The following is a 15,716-nucleotide window of genomic DNA, read 5'->3' as shown; positions in this document are numbered from 1 at the left end:
GGTAATTCATGAAGTAATTCATGAGATGGGAAGAAAGACATCAGAGTAATTCTAATATACTAGTGTAGTACACATAATACAATGTCTGGCTTACTGAGCAAACACATTTAATGAATACGAAAAATGTTAGCTGTGCAAGAATTATTCCCTGGTATCCTTCCAAGCCAGTTAAGAAGAGGATATTTTTCCCCATTGCTAAGTTGATTTGGAGACATGGTTATTTAAAGCACGGTGATGGTGTTTTTAAAAAAAATGCCCAGATCCAGGAAAACAGTTATGCAAGGAAAACGTTCTCAGCTCATTAGACTTGCACCTTCTTGGAAAATAACCTTCAATCCACCCCCCACCCCCCCAAAAAAAACCCAGAAGGAAAAAGTTAAATGTTTATGCTTCCTTCCTTACCCCTTTTAACCCCTGCATTTACTGTTCTGGCAAAAAATGTGGCTAGGCCTTACCTTTATTTTACGTTCAGGTTTTTTAGTCTTTGGGCAAAGTAATTTATATATAATGAAGACAGAAAGCTTTTTGAATTAGCAGAGAGATTTCACCTTGAGAAAACTGAAATGGAAAGTGACGGATAATAGCAGAATCAAGACATTCAGAATGCTAATGATGAGGCGTCATAGACCAGAAATACAGCAGGGCTGGAAGAAATGAGGCAAAGGTGGTGTTCAATTCATTTGAAGAAGATAATGTCACAAAAGCCACAGAGACAGATTTCATTTCATAATCATCTTCAATACATTTAAAAGATTGGCAATAGGCTTGTGAAATGGTATGTATACTGTCTTTAAATGCAATATTCCTGAAAGCTATCAAATGAGACAGAGATACTGCAGACAGAATCTTCTGCACTAATGTCCATTCAATACATAGCCTTAATTAAAAAGCAGCTCAAACAATAATCTGAATATTACTGGGAATTTTCAGAAGACCACAATTATTTTGGCTACTTCAAGTGCCCAGATTCTGCTACCCTCCCCATGCTGAACAGCATCATACTCTTCAAGGAATACAGCCATGCTCCTAGACAGGGTCAGGGCAGCAGAATCTCGCCCATAATGAATTGCAGACTCTTCTCTGAGATTTGGGTAATGCACTTTTAGCAGGAGGGCTCCCTGGCTGCAGGGTTACTGTGTTCAGGAGCGTAACAGTGATGTGCTGGGGAGACCTGCCCGCACGGTTCTTTGCTTTGGAGGGAAACAGCTTAGCTCACCTGGCTTCCCAGCACAGCAACTGGACAGCCACCTTTCCCGAAGTGTACGGTTATCTTTTCCCATTTCGACCCTGACTTTTATCGCTTTACTAGCTGAATGTAGAAGGCTGCCATAATGAGCTTTCCTAAGCACTTGCCAGTGCCCTCATAAGGATTTTATTTTTAACGATTCAGAAGATGCCAAGAAAGAACTGAAAGGTCAAGAAAACTGAGCTAGAAGAAATGGATATGCTGTTTTCAAGCACCTCAGCTTGACACACTTGGAGAACGATTTAAATTTCTGGTTCACTGCCTTTTTCTGGACCCTCCAGGGCAAAAGATCTAATTAATTTACGTAATGGACCATTAATGTATCCCTGATTACAATATTTACAATTCACAACTATGTTTATTGGTGATTTTGATTCACTGACATAAATATTACAACTTAACCCAGTTGGGTAATTCTGCTCCTTTGCTTCGCTCTACTAAAATGAACATGAACAGCAGCATAGAAAGAAATAACTGCTTTAGGCAGATTTCGGTCTTCATTATACGAGTCACATTTTGTCCTCCAACCCTTATATTTACCAGTATTTTCTTTTTTCCAACTTTTACTCTGTGTCTTCAGGCAAAATAATTATGTCTCTCAGTATAACAGCCTGTGATTTAAGGACAAACCTGCTCCATTCTATAACTTTTTACTGGAAATATTCTCCATCTTTTTCCCTCATGTGGGCCAAATCTTATTAGATCACTTGTTCTTCCAGTCAGAGGCACAAGAGCAATCACCTCCTCTAACAAATATGAGCACGTTACACCTCTAGAACAACTGCAAATACAGATCAAGGAAACATGATATGCTGAAGATTTTTTTTATGTGTTTGTTTATTAGATATTTTCAAGTCAGGGTTTTTTAACAACCCTTCCAGGGAAGTTAGCACTAGACTTGGAGGGAGGGACAGAAAAAGATTATGGCTAATGACGTGGGTTTGGCCAGTTCTCCATGATCCACCAGCAAATGCGCTGAAGATTAAAGCCCGAAGAAATGCTGAAAAATGGACTCATGTTAACCAGCTTTCAGGGAATCTCTTAAGAAAATTCATACCAACACTATATGTTTCAGCAGGAATTGATGAAGGCATATGTGCCTTACGTTAGCACTGATAAAGATTATTAACTGCTTTCATAAATACTATGCAAAATGTGTGAAGAGCCAGGAAAAATATTGGAAAGATGTTTCTGCTTGGCTCTGTGTGGGAAGCGCCTGTGCAGCTCAGTCTTTTTGCAAAGCACAGAAACTGCTTCTTGTGTGAATTAACTGAGCATTTCCACAGTAGATGTATTATTTTTATTTCTTTGTGGCTTATTCTTTATATCACTTAGCTTAAATCCATATGATTTTAAGTGTTAGATGATTTCAAAGCAAACCTATTTTGGATAGACAAGAGTTGTTTCAGGATTGCAGGATTCCAAAGTGTGTGTATATATATATAGTTAAAAGACTTAGGATTAATCCTGACTTGCAGAAATAACTCAATACCAGTAATTGATTAGAATAATTCAGTAATTTTCTGGAAGCCTTAGTTTTTGATCCAGCAAGCTATTATATATGCTAGATGTTTCTGTCATTGCACTGGCCCTCAGATGTAACAATGCTTTGTGAAATTAAAAAGAAACACGTAAGCTAAAAAAAAGTCAAGTTATGCAATAGGGCATGAATTTAAGCTGTTGAAATCAATGTAATTCTACATAAAGACTACTCTTCGGTTGGTAGAACAGGGCTTACTTTCAGTGTAGCTTATGTTGCTTTAGAAGCATTTTAAACCAAGCTCAAAAAGCCACTGTCAATCTAGAACAGTTGTTGGTACATAAGACTTTACAACAGATATAACTACCATGATTTAATAACAGCAATACTGGAGACAAAGCCTGGGGTGACATGACCGTGTGCTTTCCACTTAGAGCCAGTGAGCGCTCTTCAAATTTCTATGTTTTGTGGACTTTTTTTTCCTCTTTCAGACTAGAGAACCGTCCTAGCATGTTGCTAAATATTTTTGTAAGGACATCACGACGAAATATATGCATTAAACTTTGCGATGACACCATCTGTCTGAAAGAACAGGTTAATGAAACCACAGCATCGACAAACAGCGCCTGCAAACTCTACATGTCACTTAACATCACTAAAATTTCCTATGGTACAATAAAATAAACTACAATGATTTCTTGTTTCAATGCTATGGTGCAAGATCTTCTATCACAATAAGCTCAGTTTCAAGTTTTAGCTAAAAAAAAAAAAACCCCTGTAATAGCCATGTACACATTAGGTGTTCTACAAAATATTTCTATTTGTATTTGTTTGTTATGCATTGTCAACTAAAGCAAAGACAGGACAGAAAAGAAATGGAAAAAAAAGCCTTACCCTCATGAAATGAAGAAGAGTTACCCATGGCAAAGAGATGTATATAGGAAAAGCTGGATGAAAGATGTGTGGAAAAGAAAGTAAAGGCATCACTGAAAACAGGGAAAAAGAAAACAAAAGAAGTGAGGAGGAATGGGGAATGGTTCCTCTTAAATAATATATTCTGAAGGCTAGTTTTCCAATACTTTTTTGTAAGGATTGTGGAAAGAAGCAAAGGCATGAACAACAGTGGCAATAGCTGCCATTGTACCTACAATCAGCAGTGATATTGCTGAACAGGACTTGCTCTTGTCAGTACAGATTGCAAAACTGTAATCAGTGCTGTATTATCATCAAGAAATTTAAATGTCAAGTCACAACTCTGCAGAACATGCTAGTGAAATCAAGCCATGCGCTAACATCTACATAAAAATCGCTTTTTATATATGCAGCTGACATAACGTTATGCACAGTATTACACATCACCTCAGCCTTGCTCAAGCATTTGTGACTATCCTGATCGGTGAAGTTGGGTAAGAATGTTTTCAAAGGTATTTTTAAAAGTGTGGGGTTTTCTGGTTAGACAACACTGATCCACTGGTGGAACGTTACTGAGAAAATAAATAGAAAAATGCCGTTTCTGAAACAAGCAATGTTTAACACACTGATCTAGAATAAGGGACCTAGACAGCATACAAGTTTTGACCCTGGATTCCCCAATTCCCCTCTGCATACTGCTTCTCAGTTGTTGATGGAATTACTGGTTTTGTTGTTGCTGATCACTTGTTTGGTTTTTGGGAGATGGCATATGGAAGGACCCTGTACCGTCTCCTCCCTCGTCGTAAAGGTTTTGGCCTCATCATGATAAAGGAAAGGAACCAACTTAGAAATCCTTAAAACGCCTTCACAGAATGGAAAACTGCTCTCCATCCAGCTTTAATATGGTTTGCTTTTATAATCAAAACTGTCTCTCCAGTGCTTTTGTACATCTCCCTGCTTTGAATGAAAAGCAAGAGGTTTAGACTGGCTATAGGACCGAGAAAGCGACAGCCGTTAGACAGCCAGCTTGACATCGCTAGCGTAGAAAAGCCAGGAGAGTGCTGTAGTATTCGTTTTCCGTTCATGATTCACCATCAGGACTTAGCGTAAGTGTGAAAGAGGGTGAGGCAACTTGTGACTGACTGCTGCTTTTTCCTCTGTCCTCCCCGAGAGCTCTGGGTGCCCAGGAATGGTGTTGGGGCTAATTGCGGAATGAAGAGGAGCCCAGTAACCAGAATGGTCATACACCCGAGCTGCTGCAAAGGCCATCTATCTTCCATTTTCTTCAAAGGCTACTGCTAAGCCCCACCTCGTCTGTCACATAGGTCCACTCTAGTTCGTGGTGTCAATTTGGATTACTGAAAAGACATCAAACGACTAGACTTAATCAGATCCATTTTGTCTGGAAGGATGAACCTCAGAGAAGCTGAGGCTGTCCTCCCCGCCACGTACATCAGACTGGGGCAACACCAGTAACACATGCCACAGTTAAATATTACTATTACCTGGACTCACGCTGCCTGATCCATCGAGTGTTTTGAAATACACTGGGACAACTCCACTCGCTCATCCATCATTTTTACTAATAGCTCATTTAGCCACAAGATTTCTCCAACCCATTGTTCTCTTTGTAAAGAAATAAAAAATCTAACACATTTATCATAAATCTTTCCCATTACATTGCCCCATAAACTGTCCTGAACTCCAAATCTCTCCTCATAGTAAAAGACATTAATCCATTGGGAATTGTTTTGGCTTATTAAGTTTTAATTTATTGCTCTACCCCCTCTTAAAAGACTGTTTATTGCTTTAACAATATTTTACACGAGCCATCAAAAGCCTCCTGAAAATTCCTATCAGTTATGATCTTTGGGGCCACTTTCATTCCAAAATCATCACTTATTTCTTTTTTTTCTTTTAACGAGTTGTCTAAGAGGCCAGAATGACATGATTTGCCCTTGGAAATGCCATTCTGGTTTGACCCTATCAAGTTATACTTATCTAAGTATTCACACTATTTTATCCTTGGGCTCAATAGGTTCCCCTTGTTAGTGGTAACAGGAGGTCAACAGCTAACCCCTTTGCAACATGTTGTGTACGTGGTTTGGTTTATGGACTCTTGTTGGCTCCTATTCTCCATTAAAAAAAAACAACGGTCCCCCTCCCCCCAAGTTCTGGAAATGAACAAAAATTATTATAAATTAAATTTCCTACCTCGCCTTTTATAGCATGTTAAAAAACCCCAGAAAAATACAAAACACTGTAAGCTTTTATCCTGATAGTGATTCCAAGGCAACTAGCACAAGGATTAAAAAGGTTTAATTCCATCAGACCACCACATGCTATCTGCAGTCATAGCTTTCTCTTTCCAGTAAGCAGAAGCTTACATGCTTTGAAGCAAATTTGTAAACATGAGTAACAAACACTAAATGGTAGAATTTGACTGCATTTCCATACCATTCCTTTATATTAATCTTTACAATACAAATGTTCATGCAATTTATCACAAGCTTCCAACTTTCCATGTTTATCCCGAATGAAAATCTGGAAAAGAACATACTACTTGCTTCTCCAGAAGAACGTTACTGTCATGAACCATAGCAACAGCAGAAGGTTAAACAAAAGCAGATATATGGATGCTGAAAAGCTCGTAAACCCCTGTGAAATCATTTATATGATTTCATATCATATTTTATTGATACTTTGCAATTAAAATCCATCTATAAGTTAAAGCTCCGCTTCCAGGTCCGAAGAAAAGGCAGGTTTGGCTGTTGAAAGCAGACTATTTTTCAGAGATGTTTTACTAGTGAAGCAGTCCGGGTAGAAACCACCGCACCGACGCAGCGTTCAAAGGCAGCAACGCTGCCGAACGCCGGGTACCCCGGCTCGGCCTTTTCGGAGACAGGGCCCTCGCGGCACAGCTGCGGCCGCGGCGGAGAGCGACGGCGGCAGCTGACGCCGGCCTGCTCCTGCGCCGAGGTGGAAGATGGCTGTCGCGGCTTTTCCTTACGGCCCTGGGACGGGAGCCGGAGCACCTTGCTTCCCGAGTGCCACGCGCTGCAGCACCCGCCCCGCAAACACCTCTCCTGCTCTGCCAACTCGAGAAGGAAGGAGGGTGAGAGAAGAAAGAGAAATAACCTCTCCGTGCTCCTTTCCAGGTGATCTCCCGAGTAAACCGTTCGTGTTGCAGGAAGCCAAATTATTATTTTCAAGAGAAATTTAGACGGCTTTTCATTGGTGTTTGCAGCAAAATTTATTCAAATTGGCCTGAATTGGGTCTCTATTCCTTTGTATTGCAACGTGTAAAGCTTACTAACTGCACCAAAACCACAATCTTTTGCAGCATTAAAATACAGCAGCACTAATACTACATCTGTTAAACAAGCGTGACTTACTATCGTTGGCCTTCTCACTTGTTTCAGATTTTTAAACAGAAATGACAAAAGCCCTCCTATTCAAAATAGCTCACCATTCCATATTTCCTTTTAGAATTTTTTTTTAAACAGAAAACCCCAACAAAACTTTTTTAAGTAAAGCAGAAATGATCCTTTAATCCTGCGGTTAAAATTTGACATAAATGCACTCACATTCATTGCCAAATCCTCAATCTGCCTTTTGGATCATAACAAAGTCACTAAAAAGCAGGAATTCACACCATAAATTTCTTAGGCAAACTACAAAAAGCACTATAACTTACCGATGTCATTGCTTCTTTCAGAGGAGTCTTTCTCTAGAGTGCCGGATACTGTACTGCCCACTAATTCCACTTTTGGACTATCACTCCTGCATTTGGAGCAAGAAGAGGAGATATTTTATTGGAGTTTTTGTGTGGGTTACAGTAAATTGATAGCTAACTTGCAATTAATAATGAGAGAGCAAAATATTCTTCCTTTGCAGCACCAGAGTAATAGCAATGTGTCAGAGAGAGCAATCTCCAGTAAGTAGACATGCTGTATGGATTAACCTTATCTCATTTCTCCTTAACACCTGTCAAAAAAGCCTATTTTAGACACCGTAGTGTCCTGAATAATTCTTCAGATGTTCACAGCATCTCAACATGAAGGAAACTTAAGGGCAAAGGGACATTCTTCAACATCTTATTTGTAATTTTTTCTAATTAATTGGCTTGAATAAACTGTAGTGATGGACTATCTGGAATACGACAGAAAGGGAGAGAACCTCAAGCTAGCATTGTGCATTTCAGTGGTTCCTAGTATTTACTCACAAATGCAGCTCCTCCACCACGTTTCTGCACGTTGCTTATGACATCAGAGTACAAATACTGTTTCCGCAGGTCCAAAGAACCAAGATCACCTACTCTGTCTGAAATGTCTTTGGAATAGGCAAGTGTCAAGAGTTGTGACACTTTATACAGAGGAACTATTTTTCAATCAAACAGGAGATCAAACATAAGCATCATGATTATTCTTTCTTCGTAAAACTTTCTATCCCACAACTACTTAAATTTACCAAAAATAATCTGACTACTGAAAGAATTAATTAAAAAAGACCCAGGGGTAAGTGAGTAGCTCGGCATTGCACAGGTCACACAGACAAATCCCTGTGACATTTACTGTGATAACAACTGTTCAATTAATGCAATAAATTGTACTTACCATCATTATCAGGTCACCTGACAAGTATCATAGTTTTTCCACAATGACTATTCCCAGCGTAGGGCTGTAGCAATTATGATGTACGGAAGGTACCCAAATTACGGGTAAAAATACAGACCTGCCCCTGAAACAACCCAGGCAGATGTGCATTTCTATGAACACTAATAATTAGCCATTGACAGTAAAATACATAGCGAGCTCCTGAATGTCATTGATTTTTTCATTTGACTCTGCTTTTGATGCCATAAGCTGATGACAGATGGCCTGAACCTCAACTCATAGTGGCAGTTTATGAGCAAAACACAAAGGGGCTGGAAACCCTACTTCAGACTTCAGGAAGGCTGCGATAAAGAGCCTGAAAATTTGTGTTAAAAAAATGGAGGAAGTCATAGATTAAGTGAACATACGTCCAGTTAAACACTGTAGTAGGGTGACAAGTATTCTATGAACTAAAAAAGATAGACAAACAGTTTATGACCTGAAAAACAAACTAGTCCTACACAGCTATCAATATGGCAGGCAGTCTGCACCAGGAAGGAAACAGAAGAAATTTAACACGTTCCTAGAAAAATTTATTAATTGGTGAGATGATAAATAAGGGTATTTTCCAAGTGATCTACCTGATCAATTAGTTTTCTTATCATTTGGTCTTTAACTTTTTATAAAAAATTGCTTATATATTTGTAAATCTATAAGAAGCAACATAGTTTCTTGGCTGACAGGGCAATGAGCATCTGACTGAGTACTCTGTTTCACACACATGTATTTCCCAGCAAACTGAGAGCACCATGTGAGTTGGAAGTGCTCTAGGAAATGTGTGAGTACAGTCTTGGAGGAGATTCTTAGGATGGTGTGATTTAGGGCTGAAAGTCACAACATTTACCATTTGACTACAAAAGATACCATGATACATGACAACAATCCCACAAAAAACCCCAACTCTGCTGTCAAAAGAATCAACAGGCTTATTATGCCAATCTATACCCACGCTGTGAAAGAAGCGGAGCCATCCCTTCTTGGTCTCAGTGTCTCCCTCCCTCTGCACATGCCCATGCAGATAGGCTGTCAGCTTGATCAGACAGATGATCAGCCTGAAAGAAACCCCACACTAATAGAAATCCCACTGCAAACTGATTATTTGCCATCTGGAGCAACTCCCTGACCCATATGGCTGAACGGCTGCACAAATGCTGGTGCTAACATAAGGGAGGCTGCGGGAATGGGCTGCCAGGAGAGGGAAACTGCCCCTGTTAGCAGCAGCACGGACGCAGATTGGTTTAGACTGACTGCAAAAATGCACTTTCTGTAGGTCTTTATGGCTTGTCTGCTCCAGAGAACTGACTCATCTGTAAATCGTATAATCACAGGTACGTCTAAATAAGCTGCGAAGCCTTTGGAGCAAATTGACAGCTAGTCTCTGTCCCACGTGTTTTTTGTCTCTCCTATTGCCCTTGAAGCCCTAGCCTGCCTCCAAGGAAGAAGGATTATATTTAAACGGAAAATCAACCATCACCACAAAAAGTCAGTGAGATGCATAAGATGCAAGCCACTTAGAACAGAAAAAAACCCTCTTCTGCTCAGCAGCTGCCACGGAAATCTCACGGGACTCACTTTAAAACTACAGCAATCTTTCCCCTAGGATCATGTACCGGTTTTGGCTGGGGTAGGGTTAATTTTCTTTATAGTAGCCCTTATAGTGCTATGTTTTGGATTTGTGCTGGAAACAGTGTTGAGAACACAGGGGTGTTTTCGTTATTGCTGAGCAGCGCCTGCACAGTGTCAAGGCATTCTCTGTTTCTCACGCTGCCCCACCAGCGAGGAGGCTGGGGCTGCACAAGCACGACCCAAGGGACATCCCAGACCATCTGACAGCGTGCTCAGCAACACAAGCTGGGGGAAGAAGGAGGAAGGGGGCACGTTCAGCATTACGGCATTCGTCTTCCCAAGTCACCGTTACACATGATGCAGCCCTGCTTTCCTGGAGATGGCTGAACACCTGCCTGCTGATGGGAAGTGGTGAATGAATTCCTTGTTTTGCTCTGCTTGCACGCGCGGCTTTTGCTTTATCTGTTTAACTGTCTTTATCTCAGCCCACAAGTTTTCCCACTTTTGCCCTTCCAATCCTCACCCCCATCCCACTGTGGGGGAGTGAGCGAGCAGCTGGGGGGGCTGAGCTGCCCACTGGGGTTAAACCATGACAGGTCAGCAAAAATTCTGCTGGTTCAATTTTTGTTCTCACTGCCTTAGGTATTCCAGATTCTGGAAATGGATACCAGCAGGTCTTAAGAATATTTACTATCTTATTAAACTGAACTGATTTAAAAACAAAACACCTTTACCGAAGTGACTGCTTCCATTTGAAGTTTCGCATTTCTTAATTATTCAAGTAATTCAAAGTCTATTCCATGGATTATTTCATTATGTGCGCTTTCTGCCCTCTTCCTGTAAGACACCATTACAAGTTCAAGCTTACCAGGCAGAACAGCTATATGAGATAAATCCATTAATTTGAATTAGCTGATAAAGAAATTCATAGGGAAACTGCTAGCACTGTGATCATCAACATGCATCATCATCACCTTAAAAATCACCTTTCCTTCTAAGTTTTAATCTAACTACTGTTACAAGTAAAATACTTTCAAATATAATGGTATTAGATGAAAAGAACAAAGCATTTTTTTCTGTGCTAGACATAGCAGAGTTTGGACAATTAAGAATGTAACAGGGTTACTGTTTAGATCTGCTTTTTCACTTTGTTAACATGAAAACTGAAATATCTTCAAAAATGCATGGTTTCTTTATACAATTTTGTACTTAGAAAAAAGGAAAACAGAAGAGCAATAAAACACCCCTCCACAACTCTGAATGTTTAAAATATTTATCATATGTTTAAAATATTCCAGGCAAAGGATAAAACAAAAGAAGAGCTACCCCATTGCATGCCTAGCCAGGGAACTGAACACTAGGGTATGTATTGGTCTTGCCAAGAAGACATCACTTAGCTAAAGGTCGTAGCAAATACTTGCTTTTCCAAGCACGCCCAAGTGACCAGCAGGTGTGGACTACATTTTGGAACCACTGGGCAAGCCTGTTCAAAGCCAAGAAGTCCAAAAGAATCTGTGGCAGTAGCACCTGGATAGAAGGGTGAGTTCTCAGAGATGCACAGCCAAAGCACTTCAGTAAGATGAAACTGGCAGCACAAGGCAGGCACCGTTTTTCTTACTTTATGTGTCTCAGATTTCACACTGGGAGCATTTGTTTAATGAACCATATGTGGAGGAATGAGGGGAATCAATGTCTAGGATTTCTATTTTATTCCACTATACCCTACACTCCATTCTGGTATTTAATTCACCATTAGTATACTAGAACTCCAGTAGTTCAATGGCAGCTAATTTTTCCAACAGTAAAATAGAACAATTATTTCTATGCCTATATTCTAGTATTTCTGCAAGATGTGCAGCTTGCCCATTTTAGGCAACTGTTTTTTTCTGGTTTTCACCTATTTCTATCCACTATGCATACAGGAAATCTGCAGTGCACAACCCAGATGCTGATGACTAATGTAGCCATCTCGACTTGATTAGGACTACAGGCGAGGCCTTTTAATGTCTGCAACCTCTGCTTTTCCAAGCTCTAGCAGAGATTAAATGGAGTTGTGTTGGCAAGTCCAATTTCTCAGTGCTCCTCAAAGGCTGTAACCACTTTGATAAAGAGCATCATGTAATTACAGAATAACAACCAACATTAGAGCACAAATACTTGACAGCAGTATTCTGCAGTGGCAGCAGCTTAAAGAACATTCTATGAAGACACATGTATTTTGCTAAAAATTGATCGAAAATGATCAAAGAAAACAGACTGAAACCAAGCTGACAGTATTTGAAATAGTCTAACGCTGTTCCTCAGTACAATCCAAGCTTTTGCACTGACTTAGTGCCCTGGCTAAGCTGGAATAATTTGAGGTAAACTAAGAAAATCAACATCAGCACAACATACTGATGCAGACATTTCCCACATATTCTGCAGTGGAAACTATGATGTTGCAGTAACAGTGTGTTAATCAGTAGAAATGAACTAGTAATGAGCAGCCTAGGACACTTATTCTTGAGAAGATAGTTATGATCCAGCCAGATGACTAGAAGGCTTTTCTTTTTTTTTTTTTTTTTTTTTTTTTGTTCTTTAAATATAGTTTACCATGAAATAAATTGTGACATTAACTGTAAAATCTAAATTCTTTAAATGTGTGTTTTTTCCACTAATCCCAAAAGCACTGGACTGAGAAAAACCAATACCTTGTATGAGTCACAGGCACAACTGGTCTTTCTGGTCGTCTCGGGGGCAAGGTACCAGGTCTATTCACAGAGTTTGCTTTGGGTGGCCGAGGTTTCTTCGGAGGTATAGCAGGAACTGAAGGCTTCTGCAAGTCTAACTGTTTTTGCTCTCTCTCTGATCTTTCTTTAAATCAATTATTTCCAGAAAAAAAGAACACAGATATTATTAAGTTGAATTCATTTGCACTCACAAGTCTACAATTAAACAAGAAATCTTCAACTGTAGATACACTGTATACAAAGAAAAAGCTTATCCCCTTTCCACTTCTGTCCTAAATCATTCTTTATTTGAAATAACATGTTTACCACAAATCAGTTGCTTGCCCTGCCTGAATGTTCTGCCTGTAATTCCTCATGGCTGAAATGTGTGTGCAGTGTCTGAATGGGAATGCTATTTTTTTATTTTAGTAACTTACCGATTTCTGAGTGTAAAAAATAAGACTGGCAAAAAAATACATACCATATGGAACAATTTCCCATGAGCACAACTTATATTAAATTCTAATATGAAACAATATTAAGTTAGAAGGTCACAAAAATAATTATGCTGGATATTCTTAACACCTCTTGAACAAACAGAGAAATACCATTTCTGGGGAAAAAAAAGTGTGTTTCAAGTGAACTACAGTTAAATGAAAATACAAGCATTAAAATTTAGCTATGTTTGGCAGGATGTAAACCGCTCAGAAAAATCAGACCTTTTATTTAGGTTTTTAAGCACACACTTATATGCTGAATTTTTCAGCTTCGCCAATGAAAAACTGGATCATTTGCAGAACTGATTATGCATGGTTAGGAAGTGCCACAATACTTATATCCAATCCCAAACATGCAATGCCTCTGAGTATGTAAAGTACAATACACATGAATAACTCTTGTAAATAATGTGCTCTAAATTCATAATACAAAACAAACACGTAAATGTGTTTGCCACACCATAGGAAACCCGACTCTTCGTAAAGAAAGGACAAAACTCTGAAAGGGACCAAAGTTTCGCTCTCTGTACCCTACTATGTCAGCACCCCACTTCCCTTGACAACACGGTCTGTGACAGGTCACGAGTATTACACCTCTGTACACACCTAAGAGGTGCTGGGAATGTTACAGGGTATTGCTTAATGGCTTCTAGGTTTCAGCTGAAGAGGGTCATGGAATAAATCAGCAGAACCACAACCCACATTAGGTTTGGAATAGTCCAGTAAGTGACTGTTGTTCACAGGCATACACCCTTTTTCAGCACACTTTCAGTTGGTGCAATCGTTGGGTCCTCTGTAACATTGCAGCTTTTCCAGCGTGTTGTGTAATTTTCACACACTTACTCCTATGAGTATACTGCGTCAGTGTCCAAGAATCTAAACTATGTGTGAGGGATGGGCTCGGCATCGTACCAACACACAGCCTGAAGAACGCTCCTGTGCCGCCCCTGCTGCCGCACCACAGCGAACAATTCCTGCCACTCCCCGGCACTCCGAAACGTAGGCATGACTCCTACGGCCTCTCTTCACCATTTAGAAAAGTTCCAGATATTTATACCCTGGGACAGTAAACTTCCTCCTCCGGTTTGACAATTGGCTTTGTAAATCCAAAAATGGAAAGCAAAGGGTTTTATTGCTAAGGTAACCACAAGACGTAGTGCACATAACCAAAAGTAAACATATGTAGACAAAAGTGCTAAAACACCTGTCAGATTGCCAGGACGTATATCCAGAAGCAGATCTTGGTGCAAAGTCTGAACGTTCTGGCACTAAATTATAACTGCATATTACACACGTCGTCGTGTGCACACAAGTTCGAATACTTAGAAGTTAAGAAAACCCATAAACAAACTTGTCTGTACAATCTAATAGTCCACTTAAACGTATGAGACTTGACCCCATCTTCAGCTAGAGAATCAATGCAACCATTTTCACCAAGCTATTCAGAATGCACAATGAACACAATGAAACCATTAAAGGTTTAATTTGCTTGTCACTGCTCTGCGTGGTACTGTGTCCCATTTCTTGCAGTGTTCAAACCTAGTGCTGAAGACAGAATTTTTTCATTTCTCCACAGGCTTGCCTGTGACTTTTGTGACTATGATAATGGGGTGATTCAGAAGCGTTAATGACTGTATCTTCACAAAACCCCTCTGTGATACAGGAAAACCACCAACCTTGCTTTTAACTAGAGAACCAAGGCATATAGTTGTTAGGAAAAAGGAACACGCTAATCTGGGGTATCTTACCCGATCAAGGACCTGGGTTTTTACTGAGCACAGAGATTTAGACAGCCTTTTATGTATTGAGAGCATATCTCCCCTTGACATCAGCTGAGGCTGCTGTGAGTACTTAACAGCTCTGGATTGGTACAATTGAATACCCTGAATTTAGTCCAAAAGCAACAATGAGATCCTTTCCAAAATGCATATCATCACAGATCTATCAGAGTGGGAAATAAATATCCAAACAATACACTTAATGAAAACAGAGATTGGGAAATGAGGATGTGCATCGATTCCATTTCCCCTGTCTCTCTGCAGAGAGGAGGCAGGAAAGGACATTTCATACCTTTTTCTTCTGTTCGATTAGGAAGACATTCCGGCCTTTCAGGAGGTACCTTTTTGATTTCATGCTTTCGATCTGTGGTACCTGTCAAAGAAAGGAAAATTTGGAATTCTGAACAAGCAAACAAACCAGCATATACGGGCACATAAGATTTAATTCTGCAATTTCTTAGGCTTTTTACGTTCTCCAATTTGAAAAAGTCTTGCTAAAACTGAACATAAATCTAGTTTCAAGTATTTGCTTACACCATAATGACAAAAAAAGCAATTGGATGTTTATGTTTCCACAGTCAAGTTGACAGTTTCCAAAATGTGCACCTCAAAAGCATAGGCACCTTCAGATCATTCTGTGAAAAAAAATAATATTCAGTAACTACAGATTTTTAAACGTGGACAGATCCTTTACCATTGTAGACATACTTAACTGAAGAGCAATTCAACAGTGCGGAGAATCATTAGGAATAAATCAATTAATTGCGCATTTCTGCCAAGATAATATTTAATATAGACGAATGCACAGGGCTTATTTTACATAGTTACACCCCCCCCTCCCTTTTTTTTTTACCTCTAGTACTAGCTGTTCACT

At 39.7% G+C, this 15,716-nt stretch overlaps 1 protein-coding gene across 8 annotated transcripts in view; it reads right to left on the bottom strand.

Moving 5' to 3' along the window:
• SH3KBP1 (SH3 domain containing kinase binding protein 1) overlaps positions 1 to 15,716 on the bottom strand; it is a 225,589-nt gene that overhangs the window by 12,323 nt on the left and 197,550 nt on the right. For all 8 annotated transcript variants that reach the window (XM_030020196.2, XM_030020198.2, XM_041124841.1 and 5 more), the window contains 3 exons: positions 15,135 to 15,215; positions 12,550 to 12,712; positions 7,336 to 7,421 (listed from right to left, as the gene is read on the bottom strand). In XM_030020196.2, the coding sequence (XP_029876056.1) occupies positions 7,336 to 7,421; positions 12,550 to 12,712; positions 15,135 to 15,215 (330 nt within the window). The remainder of the gene's footprint in view (positions 1 to 7,335; positions 7,422 to 12,549; positions 12,713 to 15,134; positions 15,216 to 15,716) is intronic.

The sequence above is a fragment of the Aquila chrysaetos genome, chromosome 7, assembly GCF_900496995.4.
Source record: "Aquila chrysaetos chrysaetos chromosome 7, bAquChr1.4, whole genome shotgun sequence".
NCBI classification, from domain to species: domain Eukaryota; kingdom Metazoa; phylum Chordata; class Aves; order Accipitriformes; family Accipitridae; genus Aquila; species Aquila chrysaetos.
Note: the sequence above shows the minus strand (reverse complement) of the source record. Positions and strands in the feature narration are given on the sequence as shown.